At 49.4% G+C, this 26,289-nt stretch overlaps 2 protein-coding genes across 20 annotated transcripts in view; both read right to left on the bottom strand.

Moving 5' to 3' along the window:
* Nucleotides 1–263: 263 nt before the first annotated feature.
* On the bottom strand, nucleotides 264–5,650 carry BID (BH3 interacting domain death agonist). Its single transcript, XM_073544111.1, has 5 exons — nucleotides 5,573–5,650; nucleotides 1,819–2,000; nucleotides 1,459–1,610; nucleotides 1,106–1,306; nucleotides 264–894 (listed from the first exon to the last, which is right to left on the bottom strand). The coding sequence occupies exons 2-5, from the start codon at nucleotides 1,985–1,987 to the stop codon at nucleotides 889–891; spliced, it is 528 nt and encodes a 175-aa protein (XP_073400212.1). The 5' UTR covers nucleotides 1,988–2,000; nucleotides 5,573–5,650; the 3' UTR covers nucleotides 264–888.
* Nucleotides 5,651–18,671: 13,021 nt separating this feature from the next.
* Nucleotides 18,672–26,289, bottom strand: part of MICAL3 (microtubule associated monooxygenase, calponin and LIM domain containing 3) — a 70,287-nt gene continuing 62,669 nt past the window's right edge. For 13 of the 19 annotated variants that reach the window (XM_073544090.1, XM_073544108.1, XM_073544092.1 and 10 more), the window contains 5 exons: nucleotides 24,577–24,627; nucleotides 22,615–22,680; nucleotides 21,781–21,880; nucleotides 21,557–21,630; nucleotides 18,672–21,274 (listed from right to left, as the gene is read on the bottom strand). In XM_073544090.1, the coding sequence (XP_073400191.1) occupies nucleotides 21,090–21,274; nucleotides 21,557–21,630; nucleotides 21,781–21,880; nucleotides 22,615–22,680; nucleotides 24,577–24,627 (476 nt within the window). In that variant the 3' untranslated portion in view covers nucleotides 18,672–21,089. The remainder of the gene's footprint in view (nucleotides 21,275–21,556; nucleotides 21,631–21,780; nucleotides 21,881–22,614; nucleotides 22,681–24,576; nucleotides 24,628–26,289) is intronic. The other 6 variants (XM_073544097.1, XM_073544100.1, XM_073544109.1 and 3 more) reach the window with 3 other exon arrangements.

Below are 26,289 nucleotides of genomic sequence, written 5' to 3'. Positions count from 1 at the left end.
GAGGCGTTACTAGCGAGTTGTACCAAATATTAATTAAAAAATTAAGTCAGTCTTTATAAATTTTCCCAATTTCTTAGCTCCTGCCATTTGTATGCCTATTTTATGCAAAATTTTAAGCTCCGCCTCTAAGAAGCTCAAGAACGCCTTTTTCTCCAGTAAAATATCCGTTTTGTAGTCATTGACAAGCCCCACCCCTGTCTTAAGCTCCACCCACTGCGAGGGGCAATCCTGTGACCGTATGAGAATTTCGAGGGGGGTGACAGTTAAAGTTTTTAAAAATTTATTAAAACGTTTCGACAAGAAAAAAAACACATTCATTAACATTTCCCGACAGCGGAAGGTACAAAACTATTTTGCATCATCAGTGGAAAAATTCTGACATCAGATAAACAGGAAAACTTCACAACCGTCACATAAAAGGGTCATATGTAAATATATGCAAAACAAGCCGCGGAGACACCGTCACATGATTCTCAGCGCAGTGATTCTAGAACAATGCCCCCACCCTTATGGGAAACGTGATGGTGTCTCCGCAGTGGCGGATGCTGATCTCCAGGAGTTCATTCATCCTCATTTTACATAAAAGGGTCATAAACCTGAGCGCGGTCGTTGTGGCTGAGCCAATCAGATTGGGAGGAAGTAATGACATCACTGTTGACCTTGGTGATGTCACGGCATGTCAGAGATGGAGGACAGGGGGGCGATGCTTCACAATTGCGTTCATATAACGGATTTCACATGAAGGATTGTGGCAAGATGGCCGACATCACAGCACGTGGGTAACAATAACGCACAACAATGGACGACGCAAAGAAAACGGGTCAGATGGTGAAGAAGAGAGAAACCTTCACATTTCTTTGCAGCATTGCGGTTGGTGATGCTCAGCGGTCACCCCTGCGAAAAGGAAAAAAAAAAAAATACATGAAATCTGGTAAATAGTGGATTGTGGGGGGGGGAGGGGGATGCAGCTGAAGGGTCACTTGCTGGCAGAGGCAGAGCCGGGAACCTTGACAATAGGAAATGACACAAGTTAGAGCCCTCCCCCCACTGATGACCCGCCCACTCCAACTTCATGACACGCCCATTTAACCCTCCCCGCACTCACCTGTCTGGTCAGTTGATCTATACAGGACCTGTAGTTCTTCCGGATGAAGGTCAGCGCCGTAGAGTAGCAGTTGTGCAGTAGATTAGGGACGTTGCTGCCAACTTTGCTGGTTAAAGACATCGCGATGGCCAACGTGGCCTTCTCCATGTCCATCCCGGGGGGAAGGTTGTCCAGAGAACGCTTTACGGCATCTGCAAAACGCTGCAAAAGAAAACACTGGTTACGGAAGTTCTTAAGAATGAATGGGAGGTGGGGAGAACCATATACATGCAGCGAGCCAGTGACCACAGGGCAGGCCTCGCTCTGACACCCAGAGCTGCCATCAGAATCGTGCAGCCGCTGTCGGTACTCACGTCCTCGGTCAGAGAGTTGTTGAGAATATCGTTCACTAAACATTCCACAACTTCCGCTTTAATTGTCCCTTCTTGTTCAAATCTGTCTCCCATCTGCGCCAGCTGGGCGCCAATCCTGCGGCACAGATCTTCATCAACCCCAGGCTGCGAACCTGAGGGAAACAGAAGTCAGGGATTGGTCGTCCACAGTCAGTTGATAACAGCCGAATGGAAAGTTATCAGGATTACTCCCCTTATACTCAGTGCCAAACGGCAGGTATACTGATAACGGACAGTGGAGCATTGTGGTAACTTATACTGACAACGAGTGATACCGTAATCTGCTCCGTCCCGCCAATCCCAAACAAGTCACGTTCTTACCGCCATCTGTCTCAAGATATCGAAAGGGCAATCCGCCATGACTGTCCGTCTCCAGGTTGCCATCTTTATTGAGGGACTGCACTATAGACTGGAGCTCAGACCTGAAGTCTGGATCATCGATTCTCTGACACTCCAAGAAGGAGACAAAAATCAGTTCTGCGCTCATCATTATAAGAGGAGACCTAAGAGGGACAGAAAATACAAGAAATTCCGATTATATCGTAATACTGTACACAGGAGCAGTTTATAGCAGTTATATTCTGGTACATAGGGGGCAGTATTATAGTAGTTATATTCTTGTACATAGGAGCAGTATTATAGTAGTTATATTCTGGTACATAGGGGCAGTATTATAGTAGTTATATTCTGGTACATAGGGGGCAGTATTATAGTAGTTATATTCTGGTACATAGGGGGCAGTATTATAGTAGTTATATTCTTATATATAGGAGCAGTATTATAGTAGTTATACTCTTGTACATAGGGGGCAGTATTATAGTAGCTATATTCTTGTACATAGGAGCAGTATTATAGTAGCTATATTCTGGTACATAGGAGCAGTATTATAGTAGTTATATTCTGGTACATAGGGGGCAGTATTATAGTAGTTATATTCTTATATATAGGAGCAGTATTATAGTAGTTATACTCTTGTACATAGGGGGCAGTATTATAGTAGTTATATTCTGGTACATAGGAGCAGTATTATAGTAGTTATATTCTGGTACATAGGGGACAGTATTATACTAGTTATATTCTTGTATATAGGGGCAGTATTATAGTAGTTATATTCTTGTACATAGGATCAGTATTATACTAGTTATATTCTTGTATATAGGGCCAGTATTATAGTAGTTATATTCTTGTACATAGGCGGCAGTATTAGAGTAGTTATATTCTTGTACATAGGGGGCAGTATTATAGTAGTTATATTCTTGTACATAGGAGCAGTATTATAGCAGTTATATTCTTGTACATAGGGGCAGTATTATAGTAGTTATATTCTTGTACATAGGGGGCAGTATTATAGTAGTTATATTCTTGTACATAGGAGGCAGTATTATAGCAGTTATATTCTTGTACATAGAGGGCAGTATTATAGCAGTTATATTCTTGTACATAGGGGACAGTATTATACTAGTTATATTCTTGTACATAGGGGCAGTATTATAGTAGTTATATTCTTGTACATAGGGGACAGTATTATACTAGTTATATTCTTGTATATAGGGGCAGTATTATAGTAGTTATATTCTTGTACATAGGGGCAGTATTATAGTAGTTATATTCTTGTACATAGGGGACAGTATTATACTAGTTATATTCTTGTATATAGGGGCAGTATTATAGTAGTTATATTCTTGTACATAGGGGACAGTATTATACTAGTTATATTCTTGTACATGTGGGTGACATTTTGCAGTATTAAAATTAACATTACAGTATTATAATATACTTGGTTTCAGTTCCTCTCCATTATGTTACTTATAAATGGACTCCACATGATGGCGGTGACAATAGCAGTATTTATACTAATACGGTATATTCGGGGTGTAGCGGATTATCTGCCCTAGAGGTGGCCATGCAATCAACCATTGTTTCTCCACAACAGGAATACAGGTAGCAATTTTATTAGAATTTAAGGCTGTGCCCACAGTAGCATTTTTGAACGCTCAGGAAGCGGATCTCCTTCCTAGAAAACGCGCATTTTTTTTCCGTACGGTTTTTGCGCAAAAAACGTGCGTTTTTGATGCTTTTTTTTCCCCGCGCGTCTTTTGGACTATAGGAAATAGTCAAAAACGCAGACCTAAGCGGAAATTAACATGCTGCGTTTTTTACAGCTAAGCGTTTCCTTAGCGGTAAAAAAAAAACTTATCCATTGGCACAAAAAGGCCAAAATGCATTAAAATGAATGGGATGCTTCTTTTAAGCGTTTTTGTTGCGGCTTGACCCCGAAAAACGCATAAAAAACGCACTGTGGGCACACAGCCTAAGAGTTTCCTTTTTATACAAAGGTAAAATTATTGGCAAAGGGGCGGAGCCATGATGTTTGACTGCACTTCAGGGACTTTGCCATTATATACATGAAGAATGGGGGGGGGGGGATTTGTAATTTAGGAAATTTGTGCATCAGAATTAATAGCATCATTACTCAGCCATGAAAATCCCTTTGGGGCTGTTATGTGGATGTCATCTCTCACTTCCTCCTTTTGAGAACAAGTAATTCAAACATCAGATTAACAACGTGACAAACTGAATAAACCAATAAATGAGGCCACCGATCACTCAGGATCAGCAGAGATCGGAGACACTTTGCTCGTGGCTTCTAGAATATTGTAGATATTTTACTGTATCGTCTAAAGAATTTATAGGATGGCCATAAGCGGCCATATCTGTCTGACGATCAGAGATCCCACTCCTGGGTCCCCCATCCAGAGCGAGAACAGAAAACAGTATTGACCTTTTCACCAATGCAAATCAGCTATCTGCCATTATATATCATTTTATTGTAGGATATATTGCAACATCTATGGTATAATAAACACCTAATCACCGCCACTGGCGTTACCTTCTAGAGCCATCCGAGTCTGTCTCGCCTCCTTTTATATCTGTGATATCATTGGTCTGCAGGGACTAGAAAATACCCAGCACAACTGAAGACTTGTTCTTTCATCTCAATGAAAACCACAGAATTAGCAGAGTACAAGATACCACATCAGCTCTGTCAGCAGGGGTCAATGCAAACCCCATTGCGGTTCTCCAACCGTTAATTTTTTTTTATAACAAAAACAGAACCAAAAAGTCATTATGAAAATGGCGCCCGGGGCAACTGCGCAGTAGCAGCTCTTGGAGATCGCCGACAGCCGCTACTGTGCATGCGTGGGCGGCGCTTTCTTGGTGGAGGACTTTTTTTTTATTGCTTCTCCAGCAAAATGGTGCCGCCGGCGCCTGCGCAACAGCAGCTATTGGATCTCTATACAAACTGATACCTCAGTGTTCACTTGATGAAGGCGCATTCACCGCCGAAAAGCTTCGTGAGGACATAATGACCAAGTAAAGAATTTTCTTTTCCATCCAAAACAAGTGTCTGTCTTGGTCTGAGCGCCCTAATCAGCCGCTAATTTACCCCCAAAGTCTAGAATCGCCCCCAATACTAAGCAAACAAGAGACCCCCACACCTTATACTGCTGCATCAGATACTCCTCTGTCACTGCTGTATCTAATCCCCTCCTGTGTAATACTGACTGCTGAGCTGTGTATCTAATCCCCTCCTGTGTGATACTGACTGCTGAGCCGTGTATCTAATCCTATCCTGTGTGATACTGACTGCTGAGCCGTGTATCTAATCCTATCCTCTGTGATACTGACTGCTGAGCCGTGTATCTAATCCTCTCCCGTGTGATACTGATTGCTGAGCCGTGTATCTAATCCTCTCCCGTGTGATACTGACTGCTGAGCCGTGTATCTAATCCTCTCCTGTGTGATACTGACTGCTGAGCCGTGTATCTAATCCTATCCCGTGTGATACTGACTGCTGAGCCGTGTATCTAATCCTCTCCTGTGTGATACTGACTGCTGAGCCGTGTATCTAATCCTATCCTGTGTGATACTGACTGCTGAGCCGTGTATCTAATCCTATCCTGTGTGATACTGACTGCTGTATCTCTGTGCAGATGATGTCACCCGATGCTGGTTCCCGCTATATCTGTGCTCGCTCCTCCAGACCCTGCGGACATGACACACACTGACCTACCTGCAGCAGCTCCAGCACCTTCTCTTCCTGCCTCACTGTGCTCCTCCTCCCGCTGTCACATATATAGTACAGCCCAGGACCGGCCCCCGGCACCGCCCATTAAAGCTACACACCCAAAATAAGGCCCCTGAAGGGAGCAGACAATGGGAATGTATGAGACAGTATCACACGGGAGAGGATTAGATACACGGCTCAGCAGTCAGTATCACACGGGAGAGGATTAGATACACGGCTCAGCAGTCAGTATCACACAGGAGAGGATTAGATACACGGCTCAGCAGTCAGTATCACACAGGAGAGGATTAGATACACGGCTCAGCAGTCAGTATCACACGGGAGAGGATTAGATACACGCTCAGCAGTCAGTATCACACGGGAGAGGATTAGATACACGGCTCAGCAGTCAGTATCACACAGGATAGGATTAGATACACGGCTCAGCAGACAGTATCACACAGGAGTGGATTAGATACACGGCTCAGCAGACAGTATCACACAGGATAGGATTAGATACACGGCTCAGCAGTCAGTATCACACAGGAGAGGATTAGATACACGGCTCAGCAGTCAGTATCACACGGGAGAGGATTAGATACACGGCTCAGCAGTCAGTATCACACGGGAGAGGATTAGATACACGGCTCAGCAGTATCACACGGGAGAGGATTAGATACACAGCTCAGCACAGTATCACGGGATTAGATACACAGCTCAGCACAGTATCACATGTGTAGATTTTGCTTTCCATCTTCGTTGCTCCCTTGGCTGCAGCACAACTTTAGAAACCTGAGGAGTCGGCTCTTCGGGAGAGTTCCTCCCCGGCGCAGTTGCTCGGTCAGTGGGCGGAGCCCTGGCGTTGTGCTAAGCGCGTGAGGGGTTATATACAGCGTCGGATCCCCTCTCCCGCTTTACAGATGAGGGCAGGTCCATACTGACCAATCATATTGCTGCTCTTATTGTAACCGGCAGTTAAAACGTAAGCTGGACTGTGATTGGTTGCATTCAGCCCCGCCTCCACTTTGTCTCCTCTCCTTGTCCTCTTTTTTCTCCTGTCTGGAGAATTCATGAAAATTGATTTCAAGAAACATCAACCCAAGTAGGCGGAAACCATCCACAACCAATGAGATTCCGGACCGCCTCCTCACAGCTGAAACGTCTCACAGGTTCCAGCATAGGTTATTTCCTGATAGATTGGTCCTGATAAGCCCCACCCCTAGAAATTTAGCCTCACCCACTGTCTAAAGTAGTCAGGTGGATGACAAGTGGTCTCCCTCTCCCTGTGACAACCAGCATTATATGCCCCTCCTCCCACATACAGGTTCCACAGGTCAGTGACTGCAGGGGCCCAGAGGGCTGGATACATTTTATCTGCTTATTTGAAGCCTGTAGCTGGATGAACATCTGCACCGCTCAGTAATCTCGCAGAATATCTTCAATGCCTCAAATTCTAGTGTTCATCAAACCCTAGCGTTGGACATGCTGCTACACTGCTTAGTACAGCAATATAATGTCCTTCCCTGCTGCTTTCTAGTGTTTATCTCACCTTAAACCTGAATTCACCGCTGAACTGCACAGTTCTGATGTACATTATCCTTCATGCTGCTTTCTAGTGTTTAACGCAGCCCATCGACGAATACATAATTAGTCTTCTCAGTACTGCTTTATGTCCTCTATTCTGCTACTGTCTACAAAGTGATTATTTCACTGCAGTGCTGGACTTACAGCAATGCTGCTTAGTACTGCTATTATATCCTCCATGTTCTTCTCAACCCTGTGCTGAATTCACTGCTACAATGCTCAGTATTGCTCTCTAATAACTGCTTTTCTTACCACCCTGCTGATGTCATTACACTTCTTAAAAATGCTTTACAAAGTCATCCATGCTGCCGCTTTCTAGTATTTTTCACCCAGGCTCTGAATTTACAGCTACACTACTCAGTGTTGATATATAATGCTCCCTATGCTGCATACTTTTAAGAACATATTTATTCCCCAGGGATGGATTCACATCTCTCCTGTTCTATAGAGCCAAGGGAGCAGGAATCCCTCATGTCTGTGTGTGCTGTGTATAGGAGACAACATAGCAGTCAGCCTCCTCCTACCAGCTCAGAGACAACTGTAAATAATAACTAAGAGCCTGCAGAGGTGGAAAGAGGTGAAAATGCAGAATACAAGGCACCTGACATCCAGAAATAGCGCTCTCCTCATGTGAGCACAGGACAGAGAACTCTGCACAGTCACAGAGAACAGTCGGTCTGTTAGCGATCACTTCTTGATGTATTTAGGACACAGGATCCTTCCATTTCACGTGGCCCCTGACCTCACCCAGCGATCCGCTGCCAGGAACACTGCAGGTTTCACGTTCACATCTGTGATAATTTCTCTAAAAACATGTGGTGTAGTCCTCGGGTGAGGAGATGTGATCAGACTGGATTTCCCCGATCCATCAGGTCCCAAGCAGGGATCAGGGTCTGTTACGGTCAAATCACAGTTAAAGGGGAAGTCCAGAGGCAGCGTATGGCAACACCTGCTCCGTTCAGGGATCTGTAAAGGCTCATTCCCAGCATGAGGGAGGGGCTCTGTGCTTGGACCCCCAGAGCTCAGCATCTGATCACCTTTCTAGAGCACAGGTGAAAGTTTCAAATTTGAGACAACCCCTTTAAGTATAACTCCTTGTTATCAGCCATTACTGGGGAGGAGACTGTAGGACAGGAGACTACAATCTATTATTCCCCGTTATCAGCCATTACTGGAGGAGGAGACTGTAGGACAGGAGACTACAATCTATTACTCCTCGTTATCAGCCATTACTGGAGGAGGAGACTGTAGGACAGGAGACTACAATCTATTATTCCCCGTTATCAGCCATTACTGGAGGAGGAGACTGTAGGACAGGAGACTACAATCTATTACTCCTCGTTATCAGCCATTACTGGGGGAGGAGACTGTAGGACAGGAGACTACAATCTATTACTCCCCGTTATCAGCCATTACTGGGGAGGAGACTGTAGGACAGGAGACTACAATCTATTACTCCCCGTTATCAGCTATTACTGGGGGAGGAGACTGTAGGACAGGAGACTACAATCTATTACTCCCCGTTATCAGCCATTACTGGGGGAGGAGACTGTAGGACAGGAGACTACAATCTATTACTCCCCGTTATCAGCCATTACTGGGGGAGGAGACTGTAGGACAGGAGACTACAATCTATTACTCCCCGTTATCAGCCATTACTGGGGAGGAGACTGTAGGACAGGAGACTACAATCTATTACTCCCCGTTATCAGCCATTACTGGGGGAGGAGACTGTAGGACAGGAGACTACAATCTATTACTCCCCGTTATCAGCCATTACTGGGGGAGGAGACTGTAGGACAGGAGACTACAATCTATTACTCCCTGTTATCAGCCATTACTGGGGGAGGAGACTGTAGGACAGGAGACTACAATCTATTACTCCCCGTTATCAGCCATTACTGGGGAGGAGACTGTAGGACAGGAGACTACAATCTATTACTCCCCGTTATCAGCCATTACTGGGGGAGGAGACTGTAGGACAGGAGACTACAATCTATTACTCCCCGTTATCAGCCATTACTGGGGAGGAGACTGTAGGACAGGAGACTACAATCTATTACTCCCCGTTATCAGCTATTACTGGGGGAGGAGACTGTAGGACAGGAGACTACAATCTATTACTCCCCGTTATCAGCCATTACTGGGGGAGGAGACTGTAGGACAGGAGACTACAATCTATTACTCCCCGTTATCAGCCATTACTGGGGGAGGAGACTGTAGGACAGGAGACTGCATCTATTACTCCCTGTTATCAGCCATTACTGGGGGAGGAGACTGTAGGACAGGAGACTACAATCTATTACTCCCCGTTATCAGCCATTACTGGGGGAGGAGACTGTAGGACAGGAGACTACAATCTATTACTCCCCGTTATCAGCCATTACTGGAGGAGGAGACTGTAGGGCAGGAGACTACAATCTATTACTCCCCGTTATCAGCCATTACTGGGGGAGGAGACTGTAGGACAGGTGCCCACAATCAGTCACACTCTGCTGAGAGCAGCACCTGTCTTGTGAGCTCCAGGACTTCCAGGAGGAGGCCTAGAGTCTGCCTCTCTTCTCCCCAGGGAGAGGCAGGCTTCCTGGGAGCCAGGCATGGCTTCCCAGGCTTCTGTTCCCCGGTCTGTGCCGGCGGGGGACAGAGAGCAGCAGCAACCGGCCCAGGAGGGCGTGAGGAGATCTGGTCGGATGAGAAAGACCGTACCCACCTACTCCAACCCCGAGACGGCTCATCGTCCGCCCAGAGAGGGAGACAGGGGCACCCCAGGCCCCAGGAAGAAGAGCCCAGCAACATCATGGGGCGAGATGACCTCCAGCGAGTCCACGAGCTCCTTCTCCTCCCGAGTGGTCGCCATGTTGCGAGAGTACGAGGACGCCGGCAAAGCACTGACCGGGCTGAAGGAGCAGCTGCGGGAGGCACGGATCCTGAACACCCGTGCCTCTAACAAGGAAAGACCCGCGACCTCCCAGAGGTTTAAAGCCCTCAGAGATGAGGTGGTCCGGTTAGTGCTCCTCCGGGAGGGGATTGAGAAAAGCGCAGGTCCCTTCCTGGAGAGGTTTAAGAACCAGCGGCGGTTCTCTGAAATGAAGGGGTTAAATACCTCGGGAGAACTGCCAGCCGGCGTCCTAAGCGAGGAGGAGGAGGACGATGAAGTCGTGGCTGGAGTCTCTCGTGCTGGAACAAGCCGGGAGAAAGAGTCGCAGAGCCAGCAAGGAAGCGGCCTCCCGGCACGGCAGAGGACTCCGACAACCCATGCTGGAGTGTCAGCGGAGGACGAGGAGGAGTGCGGTCTGTTGAGGGAGATCAGAGAGCTGGAGTCTCCTGTGGACCTGACCAGATTCTCCTTCGGGGAGGACGAGCCAGCGGAGGAGACCAAAAAGAGGAGGAAGAAAAAAAAGATGACACAGGAGGTGGTGAGTTACAAATATGTACCAATGTCTGATGTTACACCTACCACCTCCTGTGTAAACCCCACCAAACCTAAAAGCACGGGCTCTGCAGTGGGTCCGGGGCATAGGCAAGGTGGGGAGAGGAGGAGGACGTCCGGCAATGCTGCCGTCTGTGCGGGGAACAGTGCAGGGGGTGAGGCTGTGGAGGTACTCACGGCGCCGGACATAGGGGACCCCGTGGAGTTTCCCTCCCTGCCTGCTGCGGCTAAGCCGGTTATCACCGGGGCCGAGGAGAGCGGGGGGGATGTCCACGCCGTTGCGAAAGGGGGACGGTGTGGGCAGACTCCATCCCTGCTCACTGCAGCTGCGCCGGCCGACGCTGGGGCTGTGGGGGGCAGGGCCGAGGAGCATGGTGCGGAGAAAGGGGGGCGCACTGTTGTGACAGGGGCGCAGTGTGCCTCAACAGAGGAGAGGAGGCACGCAGCTGAGACAGAGCCACGGGAAAAAAGAAATACACAGCAAAAGCAGGGAACATTATCAGCAAGGAACACTGTGCGCTCTGCTGTGACGGGGGGACAGCATGCCCCTAAATGTGATACTAGCACCCCGAAGTCTGTGGCTACAGGGCAGGCAGCCCAGAACAATAAGGGGCACAGTGCTCCAAAAGAACGGCACAATGTCAGCACTGAGCTAATGAAAACGGGTGTGGTGCTGCACCGCTCCCCCGACCCAGCAGGTGTGAGTGCAGAGACTGCAGACACAAGGGAGGAGGGAATGGAGGTGACTGTGGAAGGTGCAGAGAACACTGGTAATGGGGTGAATGATGGGAGTAGTAGTGGAGTGAATAATGGGAGTTGTGGTGCCGCAAACGTTGGGAGTATTGGTGGAGTGAATGATGTGAGTACTGCTGGAGTGAATGGTGGGAATAGTGGTGGAGTGAATGATGGGAGTTGTGGTGCCGCAAATGATGGGAGTATTGGTGGAGTGAATGAGGAGAGCAGCACTGGTGTTGGTGGAGGGGAAGTAGGTAGTGGTCCCACTGCCCCCCCAGCGGTGGCGAGGGCTTCAGCCCCTAGCTATTCGGGGGCTGTCACTGCTGGGGGTAGTAGTGCGCCCTTGTCTGGTGGCCCCGAGGACGGTGACTTGCAGCAGCGCTTCCTGGACGCCCTGAAGAAAGGGGAGAGTTCCATCAATGTAGAGGGGAGGGAGGTTGATCTGTCTTTCTGGATAGAGAGACACGGTCTTTCCGCCTTCCGAGATAGAGGGGCAGAGACTGTCTGGTCTCTGCCGACACCGGGGCAGAGGAGTAACCGTAGGAACGTGGCCCGTCTCCAGTGGGTAAGCAAGGATGCCTGTCCTGATCGGTCAAAGGTTGCTGAGCTCCTGCTGGGGATGGGCTTCGCGGCATACGACATCTTTGCCTTGATCCATCCCTATGGGACCTCCTACTTCGATGTCAGCTTCGTGAGACCGGAGGGCCTTGAGCTTTTTTGGTCTCGCCATGAGCTGGCTCGGGGTCGCCCCGAATGGCAAGGTTTCGTCCCTGTCGCAATATCCCGCCAGAACTCGGTCAGGAAGGTGACCGTATTGACCAGTAACGAGTCACTTTCCTGCATGGACATCTCCACCTGGATTGGTCGATATGGCGACATCGTCGGCATTCATGAGAAGACCCGCGACGACCATGGTATCTGGTCAGGGGCCTGGACCTTCATGGTGAAATTGAAGGTTTCAGGAAACACTGTTACCCATATACCTTCCTCTACATTTTTGGGGAGGGACCGGATCCTGATTTTCTACCAGGGGCAGCCTAAGGTCTGTCACAGGTGCGGCAGCCCCACACACTTCAGTGCGCAGTGTACCACCCAGAAGTGCGCACTGTGTGGGGACCTTGGCCATCTCGCTGCTACCTGTGGCAGGATTAGGTGTAACTTGTGTGGTGACCTCGGTCATCCATTCAGTCGCTGTCCGCGTTCCTTTGCCAATGCAGTCCTGAAAGCGGCGAGTGCGGGACAGGCGAAAGCCGGGACTAATCTTGCCGGTGAAGGGACCAGTAGGGGCGGAGGAGGCAGGGAACCGGTGAGGAGCAAGCTGCCGCCATCCAACATCAGGCGGCAGGAGCAACGCCATGGGAACAGGGGGCAGGGAGTAATGACCCTAAACCCTGACCCAGGTACTTCACTTGCAGCTGAGGATCCTAAAGACAGCGAATTGAGTGAGGAAGTCAGGAGACTTGAAAGGGAGGAGCAGGCAGACGCCATGTCCTCCCAGGAACCCTCATCCGGTGACAGTCTGGATGAGGGAGAGGGGGAATGGTCACAACAAAGGAAAAAGGGTAACCGGAAAACAACCAAGGGTAGGAGTGGGTCCGGGTCTCGAGCCTCCGCTCTGGAGTGCGACCCCTCTGATTCTCTGGCCCTGATCCAGGTGCCATTGGAAGGTCCAGCCGCCCCCCCTCTGGTGGATCTCTCCAACCGGTTCGGGGCCCTCCAGGACTCCCCTGCAGAGGGGGAGGACAGGGGCCCGGAGCCGGAGGTAGCGGACGGGGATGTTGGGGCTCAGGGGGTCGCTGAGTCTTCTTCTCAGGGAGCAATTAAAGGGCCCTCTGGGGGGGGGACTACCTCGGGACCACCAGACAAGGGCCAGAGTGTATGTAAGGAGAGAATGGATGAGTCTGTGTCTTAAGCGCACTAAAAGCTCATCATTGTCTGAGGAAGAGGGTGAAGCTGTTGGGGGTGGGAAGAAAAAGGCTATCTAATCCAATCAATCATGATGGCGCCACCCACACCGTTGACGCTGGCAACCATTAATGTTGCCAGCATAAAGTCAGAAGCGGCAAGGTACACGGCCTTTCATTTTCTCGGCCAACTTGATGCCGACATTTTGTTTTTGCAGGAGACCAGGTTGACTGACCTATCAACCATGCATAAAGCAAGGAGGGAGTGGAGGCATGGGCCCTCCTACTGGTCTCTTGCGGCCGAGCCGTATAGCGGAGTGGCGGTCCTTTTTAAGACCGCAGCGGTTGAATGCAGACGATTAATTGAATTAGAAATGGGGAGATGCTTGATCCTAGATGTCTCCATGGGGGGACAGGAGCTTCGGCTCATTAACATCTACGATCCCCAATCCAAGTGGGACCGCAAATGTCTCTTCTTGAAGATCAAACCTTTCTTATTTTCAAGTCGGCAGGTGGTCTTTGGAGGGGATTTCAACGTCACGAGACCCTGTGATAGAGGAGGTTCTGGGGACCGGCTGACTTATGATTGCGTCGCGCTAAACAGGATAGTAAGTGAGGCACGCCTAGTGGATGTCCACATCCGGCACAACACAGGCAGCACGGGATTCACCTTTTTTAGAGGTAGTCAGTGCAGGTCTAGGATAGATAGGTTTTATTTGAAGGAGGAAGCCGTCTCCTCGCCGTTGTCGGTTGTGGAGGTGGAGTTCTCCGACCACTGTTTGATTATGTTTTCTCTGAACGTTACAGAGACTCCTAGGATGGGAAGAGGTTATTGGAAGCTGAATTCATCACTCCTTGAGGAAGAAGCTGTGAGACGGTCTTTTGAGGATTTTCTTCAGAGCCAGGTACCGCTGCTGGGCCTAAGTAACACTAAGTCAGAGTGGTGGGAGATGTTCAAACATCGGGTGGCGAAATTCTTCCGGCAACTCTCGAACCTCAGAAGCCTGAACAGGGATCACCTGTATCAGAGCCTGAGGAGGAGACTCGAGCATCTTGTCTCGACTGGAGGTAGCCGCGAGGAGATCTCCGGTGTGAAGTCCTTGCTGAAGAGGTGTCAGTACGATAGGCACGCATCTTTGGTTTTTGAGAGGGACTACGGGAAGTACTACTCGCCCGACCCTTACAGAAGCAGCAAGATGTCAGTGAATAGTAAGATAGTGACGGGGCTGATGGACAGTACGGGATCCTTGAAGAGGTCCAGATCAGGGATCTTGGAGGTCGTCAGTTCATACTACTCACACCTCTTGGGAAGGAGGGAACTGGATCGTGACAGGATGTCGGCTTTCCTGGCTGAAGCTGTTCCGGAGCCAGGGGCTGACCTCTCGCTGGACGTTTTGGCAGAAGCGATCAAAGAAGAGGAAGTGAGACTGGCGATCGATGGGCTCAGGCCCAAAAAATCACCAGGTCCGGATGGCTTAACATCCGAGTTCTTTAGGACCTTTAGGGACTCCTTGGTTCCCCTCTTGACTCAGGTGTTTAATGAGTGTCTCTCCTCGGGCACCCTGCCGAGATCATTAAGGAGGTCAGCTTTGATCATTTTGTCAAAGGGTAAGGATCCGTCACGCATTGAGAATTGGCGTCCCATAGCACTTCTCAATGTGGACAGGAAGGTTTTGGCTAAGATACTTTTCAACAGGCTGGTGAAGTTTGCGCCGCGGCTGCTTTCAGAGGCTCAGAACTGTTGCGTTCCTGGCCGTAGCACTTTCAGTGCTGTTCTGGGTGTCCGAGAGGCCGTGGAGCAAGGCAGGGCGGGCCTTTGGAAGGGGTTCCTGCTGACCCTGGATCAGGCAAAGGCTTTTGACCGGGTTGACCACGAGTACCTCTGGTCCACTCTTTTGAGGTACGGTCTGCCTGGGGGGTTTGTGGACTGGCTTAAGACCTTATACGCTGGGGCTGAGACTTTCCCTCTGGTAAATGGGTGGATTGGACAACCTTTCGGGGTAGGATCTGGTGTCCGTCAGGGCTGCCCTCTTAGCCCATTGCTGTACGCGTTTGCGATCGATCCCTTCCTCAGAAGGATCGAGTGTGGACCGTTGGCGGGGGTGGGGATGGGCGGGGTGGCGCCAGAGGCTATCCTGAGGGTAGTGGCCTACGCGGACGATGTCACCGTTTTTGTTTCTTCGCGAGAGGAGGCGATGGTGGTGATGTCAGAAGTGGAGAGCTACTCGGAGGCTTCCGGGTCCAAGGTCAACCAGGACAAGTGTGAGAGTCTCTGGCTGGGAGGCGGGGATCCCGGGTTTGATCTTCCGGACACCCTCCCCGAACCCCAAGAACACGCCAAAGTCCTAGGCATCGAATTTGGTCAGGGTGATTACCCCACGAAAAACTGGGAAGGCAGAATCAAAGGTGTCGCTCAAAAAGTGGACCAATGGAAGGGTTGGTCTTTGACCCTGAGGGAAAGGGTTGGCCTGTGCAAAGCTTTCCTGCTCCCCTTACTACTCTACCTGGGCAGCGTCTGTGTCTTGCCAGAGCCTCTCTGGACTCGGGTCTACAGTCTGTTCTTTCAGATGTTATGGGGGAATAGACTGAACCTAGTCAAGCGGGAGGTCACTTACCGCACGAGGAGACTAGGGGGGTTGAATATGGTGAACCCCGTGGTGTTCCTAGTGAACACCTTTTTGAAGGTCAACGTGGCAAACCTCTGGAAAGAGAGGGCTCCTCCGTGGGTATTCTCCTGCAAGGGATGGTTTCAGCCTTTCTTCCAGGAATGGGAGACAGGGGGAAGATTGAAGGATCTTCGCACACCGCATGGGCATCTCCCGGCTTATGTTACCCCGGTTCTGAAGATGATGCGCCGGTGGGGTCTGGGAATGTGGGAGGTGAGGTCCCTCCCGAGGAAACTCCTCGACATGCGGGTCTTGCTTTCGCATTTTCAGAGTCCATTGGTCCTCAAGGACTGCCCAAGTCGGGATCTAGAGGTTGGGTTGAGTTTGTTAAATTCTAATAGGATCCCCAAGAAGTACTGGGACTTGACTTGGCGCTGCTTCCAAGGTAAGTTGTATGTGAGGGACAATCTGAAGTACAGGAGCTCCGAGGACAGGAATTGCCCCCGTGAGGCTTGTGCTAACATGCTGGAAAGCATGGAGCACTTCCTGCTTCATTGTCCCTTTAATACAGAGGTGTACAACAGGGTGGGAGCTTCCATTGGTTGGCCGCGGCTGGCTACTCTGTCCTATGCCGAGTGGGCCTATGGAGCGTTCGGAGACCTCGGGAGAAGGGACAGAGTCACTTTATTTATAGTCAGCGCAGTGGTCAGGTACTTCACGTGGAACGCACGAGTTTTAGTTTCGACGCAGAGTAAAATCCTCCGTGTAGACGAAGTTTATAGCAGCATCCTAGGTGCCCTGGTGAAGGTCCGTTCTCTGGAGTATGAAAGACTGGGTGCCCGGAGGGCGGCCCATCTCTGGAGGGGTTTCTCCTTCGGGGTGCCTTAGTCCGTTAGTACTCCTATATCCTGGTGGTGGGCTGATGCCTTTTCACTCTAGAACTTTGTTTTGAATTTCAGTCTCCTGAATAGAAGGTTTGCAAGCATCGAACTTGAGCCTTAAGTGGTGAGTACGTAGGTTATGTTCTGTAACGTTGGTTTATGTATATATTGTATATAGCGTAAAGTATGTATTGTATATATTGTGTATAATAGAGGGTCTTAGTTAGGTTGGGTGGGGGGATTGGGGGGATGGGGGGTTTTCAACAGCGGTGATAAGAGACTGATCTGGCCTGGTCCAGGCCCCGCCTGGGGAAAAACTTTGGGGCCTGATCCTAGCTCGGAGAAATCCTGAACTTTGTGGCCAGAGCTGGATCAGGGGTGGTGGGATAGTTAGAGTAGATGTGTGATTTATATATAGTGTTAAAAAAAAAAAAAAAAAATCCCAAAAAAAGGAAAAAAAAAAAAATAAAAAAAATAAATAAAAGGAAAAAAAAGGAAAAAATATATAAATATTGTTAATTTTCTATACTATGTTTGTAATTAGGTTTGTCGTAAGTGTGAATGTGGCGGTGTAAGGGGGAGGCTGTGAGGTAAGGCAGTGGGACCAGAGGGTATTAGGTGTGTCTTGTACAATATTTGGACTGGTGTCATATGTTTATATTGTATATAGTGTATATAGTATTGTATATAGGACGGTGTTAATGCAGTTCAGGGTTGTATATAATAGTGTGAATGGAGCTGGGTCGGGGGTTTTACATGATTTTATTTATTTATTATTTTAAGGGGGTGCTGGTGTAATTATTGTAATTTTGTTCCTTTTTTGTTTTTTTTTTTTTAGTTTTTAAATTTCTTGTTTCTTTAATTTAATTGTCTTTTCCCGTTTTGTAGGTCGAGAATTTCCCTTATTGTTTCCATTTCTTGTTTATTTCTTTGTGTTTGTGTCTGATTTTGTCATATTGTTTCTGATTGGAGTTTTTGTTCTATGTTTGTTCTGTTGTGTTTTATTTGTAACGTCGTGAAGGATTTTATAATAATAAAAAAGACCTACAATCTATTACTCCCCGTTATCAGCCATTACTGGGGGAGGAGACTACAATCTATTACTCCCCGTTATCAGCCATTACTGGGGGAGGAGACTGTAGGACAGGAGACTACAATCTATTATTCCCCGTTATCAGCCATTACTGGGGGAGGAGACTGTAGGACAGGAGACTACAATCTATTACTCCCCGTTATCAGCCATTACTGGGGAGGAGACTGTAGGACAGGAGACTACAATCTATTACTCCCCGTTATCAGCCATTACTGGGGGAGGAGACTGTAGGACAGGAGACTACAATCTATTACTCCCTGTTATCAGCTATTACTGGGGAGGAGACTGTAGGACAGGAGACTACAATCTATTACTCCCCGTTATCAGCCATTACTGGGGGAGGAGACTGTAGGACAGGAGACTACAATCTATTATTCCCCGTTATCAGCCATTACTGGGGGAGGAGACTGTAGGACAGGAGACTACAATCTATTATTCCCCGTTATCAGCCATTACTGGGGAGGAGACTGTAGGACAGGAGACTACAATCTATTACTCCCCGTTATCAGCCATTACTGGGGAGGAGACTGTAGGACAGGAGACTACAATCTATTACTCCCCGTTATCAGCCATTACTGGGGGAGGAGACTGTAGGACAGGAGACTACAATCTATTACTCCCTGTTATCAGCTATTACTGGGGAGGAGACTGTAGGACAGGAGACTACAATCTATTACTCCCCGTTATCGGCCATTACTGGGGGAGGAGACTTCCTCCTTGTAGCGCGCGGTACCCATCACATATCAGTGCTCTCCGCTTGTGTTAACAGGAAGAGTTGTCATAGGGTCACTGTAGCAGTAAGTCTTGAACAATAGTCACTGGCTATGGGCAGATCCCTTTCCCCATCAGATGTTTAAAGAGACAGTACGCAGTTTTCAGTTCTGAACCTTTTATATATAAAACAGCAAATCTCTTTCAAGTATTAAAAAATAAGTTAATAACAAAAAAAAAAAAAAAACACAATTAAACCAAAGTGATAACAGTGTCTGCGCATATCTCAGGGCGATGAGACCCAGAAGAGGAGAAGCCGGATAACGCCTGCCCGGGCACTGAGGCAGAGGGTCACCAGTGAGTGACCGGGTGGCCCAGACGGGTCACTATCGCCCCTCCTCCGCCAAGAAGCAGAAAGTCCATAGTGAACAGACCCCTGTGGTTGTACCGGGGTTGTGCAGAGCAGGTGTCATGGCTTCCGAACGTGACCGGCAGCAGAACGACCATTGCTGGGCGAGTCAGGACACCTCCAGACTGGGTGACGAGACAAAACGGTTTTAAACCTTTTCCTACCATCTTGGCTGTAATTTACGGTTAATCCCTGCAGATTAGGAATCACAGTGATCGCCCCAAACCCCCCAGACAGCGACATTTATAACAGAGTGACCCAGAGTTGTGTTACACCTAGTGCAGGGCCTGAAGGGGTGGAGGCTGGCACTGAGGCTGTCACGCTCTGCCCTCTTTGCGATTCCACCAGTGAACTGCATTTAATGAAAGGAGGTCAAGAAGCCGCCAACTCTCTGGGGTCACATGTAGATCCTGCCCGTACCGACCAATCACAGAGCAGCTTTCATGTCTAAAGCCGAGGTGGAATAATGAAAACTGTGTTGTGATTGGTTGCTCTGGTAAAAGAGAAAGCTGAGCTCTGATTGGTTAAATGAAAGCTGCTCTGTGGTTGGTTGCTACAGGCAACTGCTGGACTCCTAGTTCGGATAACTCCGCTTCTCCTCACAGGCCTCCATCGATGGATTTCTCCTTTAACTCCTTGATAAAGTAGCAATTTGCTTTTCATTTCTTCATCTCTAATATGAGAGCCGGATTTTTTTTTTTTTTTTAAATTTAGTTAAAAACCCCTTTACGGTTTAAAGAGCCGGTATGAACAAGTAATGGCACCGGCAGAGATCCGGTGAGGTACAAATCCGGCGTCTTGCGTTACACGTACAGATGACTCATGAGATTTATCATGAGGTCCTGGGCGGGAACACGTTAACGTCAGGTGATGTCGCTCACTAGAACGCTACCGTCCAATACCGGAGGGCGGACGTTCCTGAGTTTTGACTCTCTATATATCCATTTGTAGTATTGTTCGGAAGCTTCGTGATGGCGGCAGTGATGACGTGGGGACCACAGGTGCACGGTACACCAGGACGAGCGTCCACAGCACAATCATTATCCGCTGTGTAACAAAATATAAAAGTGTCGAGGCCTCAGAAACGTGAAGACATTCAGTCGTATCATACAATGCAGCAGGCTTATTGGTAAATTTAAAAAAAAACAAAAAACAAAAACAGAGCCGCCCCTTTAAGAACGAGACAGCGGCGTGTGACCTTCCGCGCTATTGCTCCAATTGGTTCACATTTAGAACAAACCAATGGGAGACACCGATACTGTGACGCACCCAGTAAGGACAATTATTATTGGCTGAAACAGAAGACAAAACAGAGGCGCTGCCTGTGGCGACCAATGAAGCGCCAGCATTCATTTCCTGTGATGGAAAAGGTGGAATCTGATCGGTTGCTGTGGACATCTGATCCTGACATTTCGAGGAAATACAAAAAAAAAAAATCCTTGGAGGTTGGAATAAAAAAAAAAAAGGAGCATTATCCACGGTTCTGGCGTCAGTTAACCCATTGAGTCCTGAAAGAGCAAATAAACGGCCGCTCACTGTGGCACTGTGATGGTAGAGCCTGTAAGAGACCGTGGGGGTCTCGGGGACTGAGCGATGATATTGCGCTGCTCAGCCGTTCCAAAGGGTAGAAGGCGGCGACATCCTCATCATTCACGCCAGATACAATCTAAGACTACGCTGAAGAAAGAGGGGCTTTCGGCGCCAGCCCCTATGAACGCTGTCACGTTCCCGATGACACCCACCAGTCCACGTTAGGGTGGGGGGTTACGATAAAACGAGCAACATTCCTTTACAAATCTTCTATGGAGAGGATGACTGAGGAGCCACCTAGTGGCCAAATCCCCCAACTGCAAGTGAGCGATCACTTCCCCGCTGTCCAGGGTGAGGGTCCAAAGTGGTCCACACCCGGCACCACTGGAAATGGCAGCGTATTGTAAACCTGAATAGAGGCCACAGCTCCGAACATCTCCGTGGCAAAAAAAAAAAAAAAAAAATGCGTTCCTTCGGTGGGAAACTGCCTCCATTATCCACGCACTGTTAAGTGCTATGCGAGGGTTAACAGGACCACAACATCTCCATGGAAAGGATCGCAGCTCTCGGCTGACCGCCATGTTTAAGACACACCGACCCCTCGTCATAACGAGGGGCCCTGACATCTCCGGAAGGACCCTCAGGACCAATTCAGGTTGTAGCCTTTGGATAACATCACTTCCTCCAAGTCCTTATCCTCCTCTTTCTCGCGCAGCCTCTGCTCCTCCAGCAGCGCCACCAGCGCGTCCCGCTGCTCCACCACGTCCAGCATCTCGTTCAGGATCTGCTTCTCGTCCGTCAGCTCCTGCTCGCTCTTCAGCTGGTCTGTGGGGTGAAGTACAAAAGCAGATCACTTTACTGCTAAGTGGTAAATGTAACAGGAAGAGGCGTGTCTGGTCCATTGTAAGCCCCGCCTCCAAACCAATCACTGATTAAATAAATCCCAAGATTCAGCTCTGGGTATAAAGTGCCGACATCCGGACTAAGTACGGCACAGATGGCGCAACATACAGGGAGGAGAGGTCCAGTGACTGAGGAGGTCGGGAGCTCGGACACCATTCCCAGAATCCTTTGCCTGGGGTTGTCAGTTACAAATCTGTCACTCACCCTCCACCGCCATCCTCTCCCGCAGCTCCTGCTGTAGCCGACTCTGCCGATCCTCGAGCTCCAGCTCCCGGGCACTGAAGTGACGGAAGGGGAAAAAAATCAGAACCTGCATAGACCCACAGACGTCTCACCTAAAGATTGGCTTAGATACACAACTCAGCAGACAGTATCCCACACGACAGACTGAGATACACCGTGACATCCACTGGTATCTAAGGACTCACAAGATCATCAGCTCAGACTCATATCGGACCAGCGCGTTCTTCTCCTGCACCAGCCGGAACCATTCCTGCATCAGTTTGGGGTCGTCCTTCTTGCCCATTCCTGTAACAGACGCACAACGGTCACCGTCTGGGATCAGACACTGGGGGAAAAACGATGGAGCAAACAAAAAGACACAAAGCCAAACATGGGGGCGAGCAGGCAGGAGGGGGCGCTACTGAGGGCATCCGAACAGGAGAACAGAGGGTCCAGCTCAGGGGACACCATGTATCGGCCTGCAGGACAACCACCACCAAATAGAAGAGGTGCAATCATCACGGGGTCCTCACACATAGCCTCGCACCTCACACACCAGAGGCCGCGTTATTACCGGGGGGAAAGATTCTTCATGGGAACGGGGAAAAGGAAAAAAAAAAAAAAAATCACAAGCTCCACATTAACCCCCACACTGGGCAAAACATCTCCGAATGTTTCTGGGGCAGAAGAACTGCCCAGTAAAGTCTACAGGGAGTAATGGCCCACGTAGTCGTAGTATGTTGGATTTAATTTTTTTTCTTACTCAAAATTCAGAATAAAAAGATAACAAAAAATGATAAACGAGGAAATAGAGACAACTACACAGAAGCAGAGTGAGACCCCCGAGGGGTGGACATGGAGGGACCCCGCAGATGGCGTCCCATTTACCAGTCCGGGGATGAGAAGCCGGTCATGCAGAGATCGTGCACACAGCAGCTGGGGGCGGAGGCCAGGCGATGGCAGGGGAGCATTGGGGGGGCGCGCAGGGGTCTCTCACACTGATAACCTGGCGACACAACCAGGACGTGGTGCTACGTTACCTTCGTGGACACAGCAGGGGCAGAAGGAGATGGGTCTGCGGCGCGGCGTCCCCACAATGGGATCAACTTGAGAGAATGACATATGGGGCAAATAGATAGTGGAGGTAGAAAACAGAGCGGCGGGGGAGGGGACATGGTGGAGGGAACGGACAAAACAGGGAAAGAAAGCAGAAAGTACAAAGAGTGAGAGCAGGAAACAGCAAGAAGAAAATGTAGGAAAATAGACCCCAAACCGGGCCGCAGCACAGGACACCCACAGACTACCCCCTGCCCCGTAATTAATTACAATCCTAAGAGGACAAGTCCTAGATCCCCATTGAAAAGTAACAGCCCCATGGGCAGTGGTCGGCCATCAAGCCTGCTCAGCAGCGACACCTGCAGGCTGCACAAAGGTACAACACTGGATTCAACAAGTGTTGAATGAGACCAGAGTGAATTGTGGGGGAAAAGAAAAAAAAAAATAGCGGCCAAAGGCTTGAAAGTGCGTCCGCTCCGCCAGTTCTAGAATCCCGTGTGTGAAGCACCAAAGGGATCAGTCACCGGTGAGACGATCAGACCAAATCCAAAGTATGGGGCAGAATTACTGCCAAAACTATATGCCCAGCACCCACAGGCTTACCCCTGTACACCATCCAGACGCCTCCCCCACTCTCCAGACCCCTTCGTTCCGCCCCCCCCCCATTCTCCAGACCCCTTCGTTCCGCCCCCCCCCCCATTCTCCAGACCCCTTCGCCCCCCCCCCCATTCTCCAGACCCCTTCGCCCCCCCCCCCATTCTCCAGACCCCTTCGCCCCCCCCCCCCCATTCTCCAGACCCCTTCGCCCCCCCCCCCCCATTCTCCAGACCCCTTCGCCCCCCCCCCATTCTCCAGACCCCTTCGCCCCCCCCCCCCCATTCTCCAGACCCCTTCGCCCCCCCCCCCATTCTCCAGACCCCTTCGCCCCCCCCCCCATTCTCCAGACCCCTTCGCCCCCCCCCCCATTCTCCAGACCCCTTCGCCCCCCCCCCCATTCTCCAGACCCCTTCGCCCCCCCCCCATTCTCCAGACCCCTTCGCCCCCCCCCCCATTCTCCAGACCCCTTCGCCCCCCCCATTCTCCAGACTGTTCCATCTTGCTCCTCCTTCTTCGTTCCTTGCCTCCAGACTCCTCCATCTCACCCCTCCTCCTCCTCCAGACCCCGCTGTCCCCTTCTCCATTATCCCTTCTTCTCCAGACCCCTCCTCTTCTAGACCTCTCTGTCCCTTTCTCTTTCGTACTACCCCTCCTTCGTTCGCCCCTCCTCCAAATCGTGCCATCCCCATCCCACCATACTCCATCAGCTGAATAGACAGTACAACACAAGCTTAGATACACGGCTCAGCAGTCAGTATCACACAGGAGAGGATTAGATACACGGCTCAGCAGACAGTATCACACAGGAGAGGATTAGATACACGGCTCAGCAGACAGTATCACACAGGAGAGGATTAGATACACGGCTCAGCAGACAGTATCACACAGGAGAGGATTAGATGCACGGCTCAGCAGACAGTATCACACAGGAGAGGATTAGATGCACGGCTCAGCAGTCAGTATCACTCAGGAGATGATTAGATACACAGCTCAGCAGTCAGTATCACCCGGGAGAGGATTAGATACACGGCTCAGCAGTCAGTATCACACGAGAGGATTAGATACACAGCTCAGCAGTCAGTATCACACAGGAGAGGATTAGATACACAGCTCAGCAGAGAGTATCACACAGGAGAGGATTAGATACACAGCTCAGCAGTCAGTATCACAGAGGAGAGGATTAGATACACGGCTCACACCAGTACATTACATATCAGGTGATATTATTACAGTTTCTTCTTGTTGTTTCAGGATTTAGGAGCCACAGAGGGAACCTTCGGGGTCAGGGAGGGGTAATGGGGGGGGGGGGGGGGGTAATTAGTACTGGGGTGTGATTTGGGCATACATACCACCCAGGTGCACATCGATGAGGTCACTGTAATAAGACTCTCCCCAATAGTCTACAACAAGGAATTGTGAAGAGAGTTATTGCACTGACAGAGAAGGCGAGAGACAGAGAGGACATGAAAGAGTGACACAGGGGCGAGGGGTATACCGGATGGGGGGAGAGGCGGAGGATGGGGAGGTGGTCTAACAAGGTAGAGGCAGTGATGGTGGGCTGGGGGTAATGGTGGTGAGGTCGCGCTGGAGCTCGGGAGGGGTGTGATTCAGGGCCTAAGTTAAAGGGACCAGTGAGATATGGGGCCCCTGAAAGCGATACAGGAGCCCCTAGGAGAGGAGCGAGAGAGGAGGAGGAGGAGGAGGAGGAGGAGACAGAAGAGATGAAGAGAAGAACAGAGGACATTATGCAACACATTGTGCAGACAGTACAGATGGAGATGCTCCGGGCACCGGCTGTACAACTACTTCCATCATCTGCACACTATATGACATACAGCACACGTCTATCCAATAGTCAGGAGTGAGGAGTAAGAGACAAATATCTCAGTGTGAACAGAACTTATAATTCTGCTGATCAATTATGAATCTGTATCAGGAAGTTTGTTTTCCCTGAATCACAGATCCAAACCCTCTGCACAGGCATAGTCTGACCTGCAGCCACCAATAGGAGAATACAGGGAGCTCCCCCTATTGGTGGCTGCAGACAGGATATTATCATGTATCTCTATACAGGGAGCTCCCCCTAGTGGTGGCTGCAGACAGGATCTTATGCATCTCTGTATACAGTTGGGTCCATATATATTTGGACAGAGACAACATTTTTCTAATTTTGGTTCTAGACATTACCACAATGAATTTTAAGCAAAACAATTCAGATGCAGTTGAAGTTCAGACTTTCAACTTTCATTTGAGGATATCCACATTAAAATAGGATGAAGGGTTTAGGAGTTTCAGCTCCTTAACATGTGCAACCCTGTTTTTAAAGGGCCCAAAAGTAACTGGACAGATTAAATAAAATGTTCATTTCTAGTACTTGGTTGAAAACCCTTTGTTGGCAATGACTGCCTGAAGTCGAACTCATGGGCATCACCAGACGCTGTGTCTCCTCCTTTTTGATGCTCTGCCAGGCCTTCACTGCGGTGGTTTTCAGTTGCTGTTTGGTTGTGGGCCTGTCGGAAGTTTAGTCTTTAACAAGTGACATGCATGCTCAATTGGGTTGAGATCAGGAGACTGACTTGGCCATTCAAGAATATTCCACTTCTTTGCTTTAATAAACTCCTGGGTTGCTTTGGCTTTATGTTTTGGGTCATTGTCCATCTGTAGTATGAAACGACGACCAATCAGTTTGGCTGCATTTGGCTGGATCTGAGCACACAGTATGGCTCTGAACACCTCAGAATTCATTCGGCTGCTTCTGTCCTGTGTCACATCATCAATAAACACTAGTGACCCAGTGCCACTGGCAGCCATGCATGCCCAAGCCATCACAATGCCTCCGCCATGTTTTACAGATGATGTGGTATGCTTTGGATCATGAGCTGTACCACGCCTTCGCCATACTTTTCTCTTTCCATCATTCTGGTAGAGGTTGATCTTGGTTTCATCTGTCCAAAGAATGTTCTTCCAGAACTGTGCTGGCTTTTTTAGATGTTTTTTAGCAAAGTCCAGTCTCGCCTTTTGATTCTTGATGCTTATGAGTGGCTTGCACCGTGCAGTGACCC

The sequence above is a fragment of the Dendrobates tinctorius genome, unplaced genomic scaffold (assembly GCF_039654945.1).
Source record: "Dendrobates tinctorius isolate UK_male_01 unplaced genomic scaffold, ASM3965494v1 ptg000136l, whole genome shotgun sequence".
Classification (NCBI taxonomy): Eukaryota; Metazoa; Chordata; class Amphibia; order Anura; family Dendrobatidae; genus Dendrobates; species Dendrobates tinctorius.
Note: the sequence above shows the minus strand (reverse complement) of the source record. Positions and strands in the feature narration are given on the sequence as shown.

Coding starts and splice junctions, on each gene's coding strand:
- BID (XM_073544111.1), bottom strand. CDS start 1,987: ATGATGAGCGCAGAACTGATTTTTGTCTCCTTCTTGGAGTGTCAGAGA. Junction 1,611..1,818: donor ATATCTTGAGACAGATGGCG/GTAAGAACGTGA, acceptor TGTTTCCCTCAG/GTTCGCAGCCTGGGGTTGAT. Junction 1,307..1,458: donor ACAACTCTCTGACCGAGGAC/GTGAGTACCGAC, acceptor TTTCTTTTGCAG/CGTTTTGCAGATGCCGTAAA.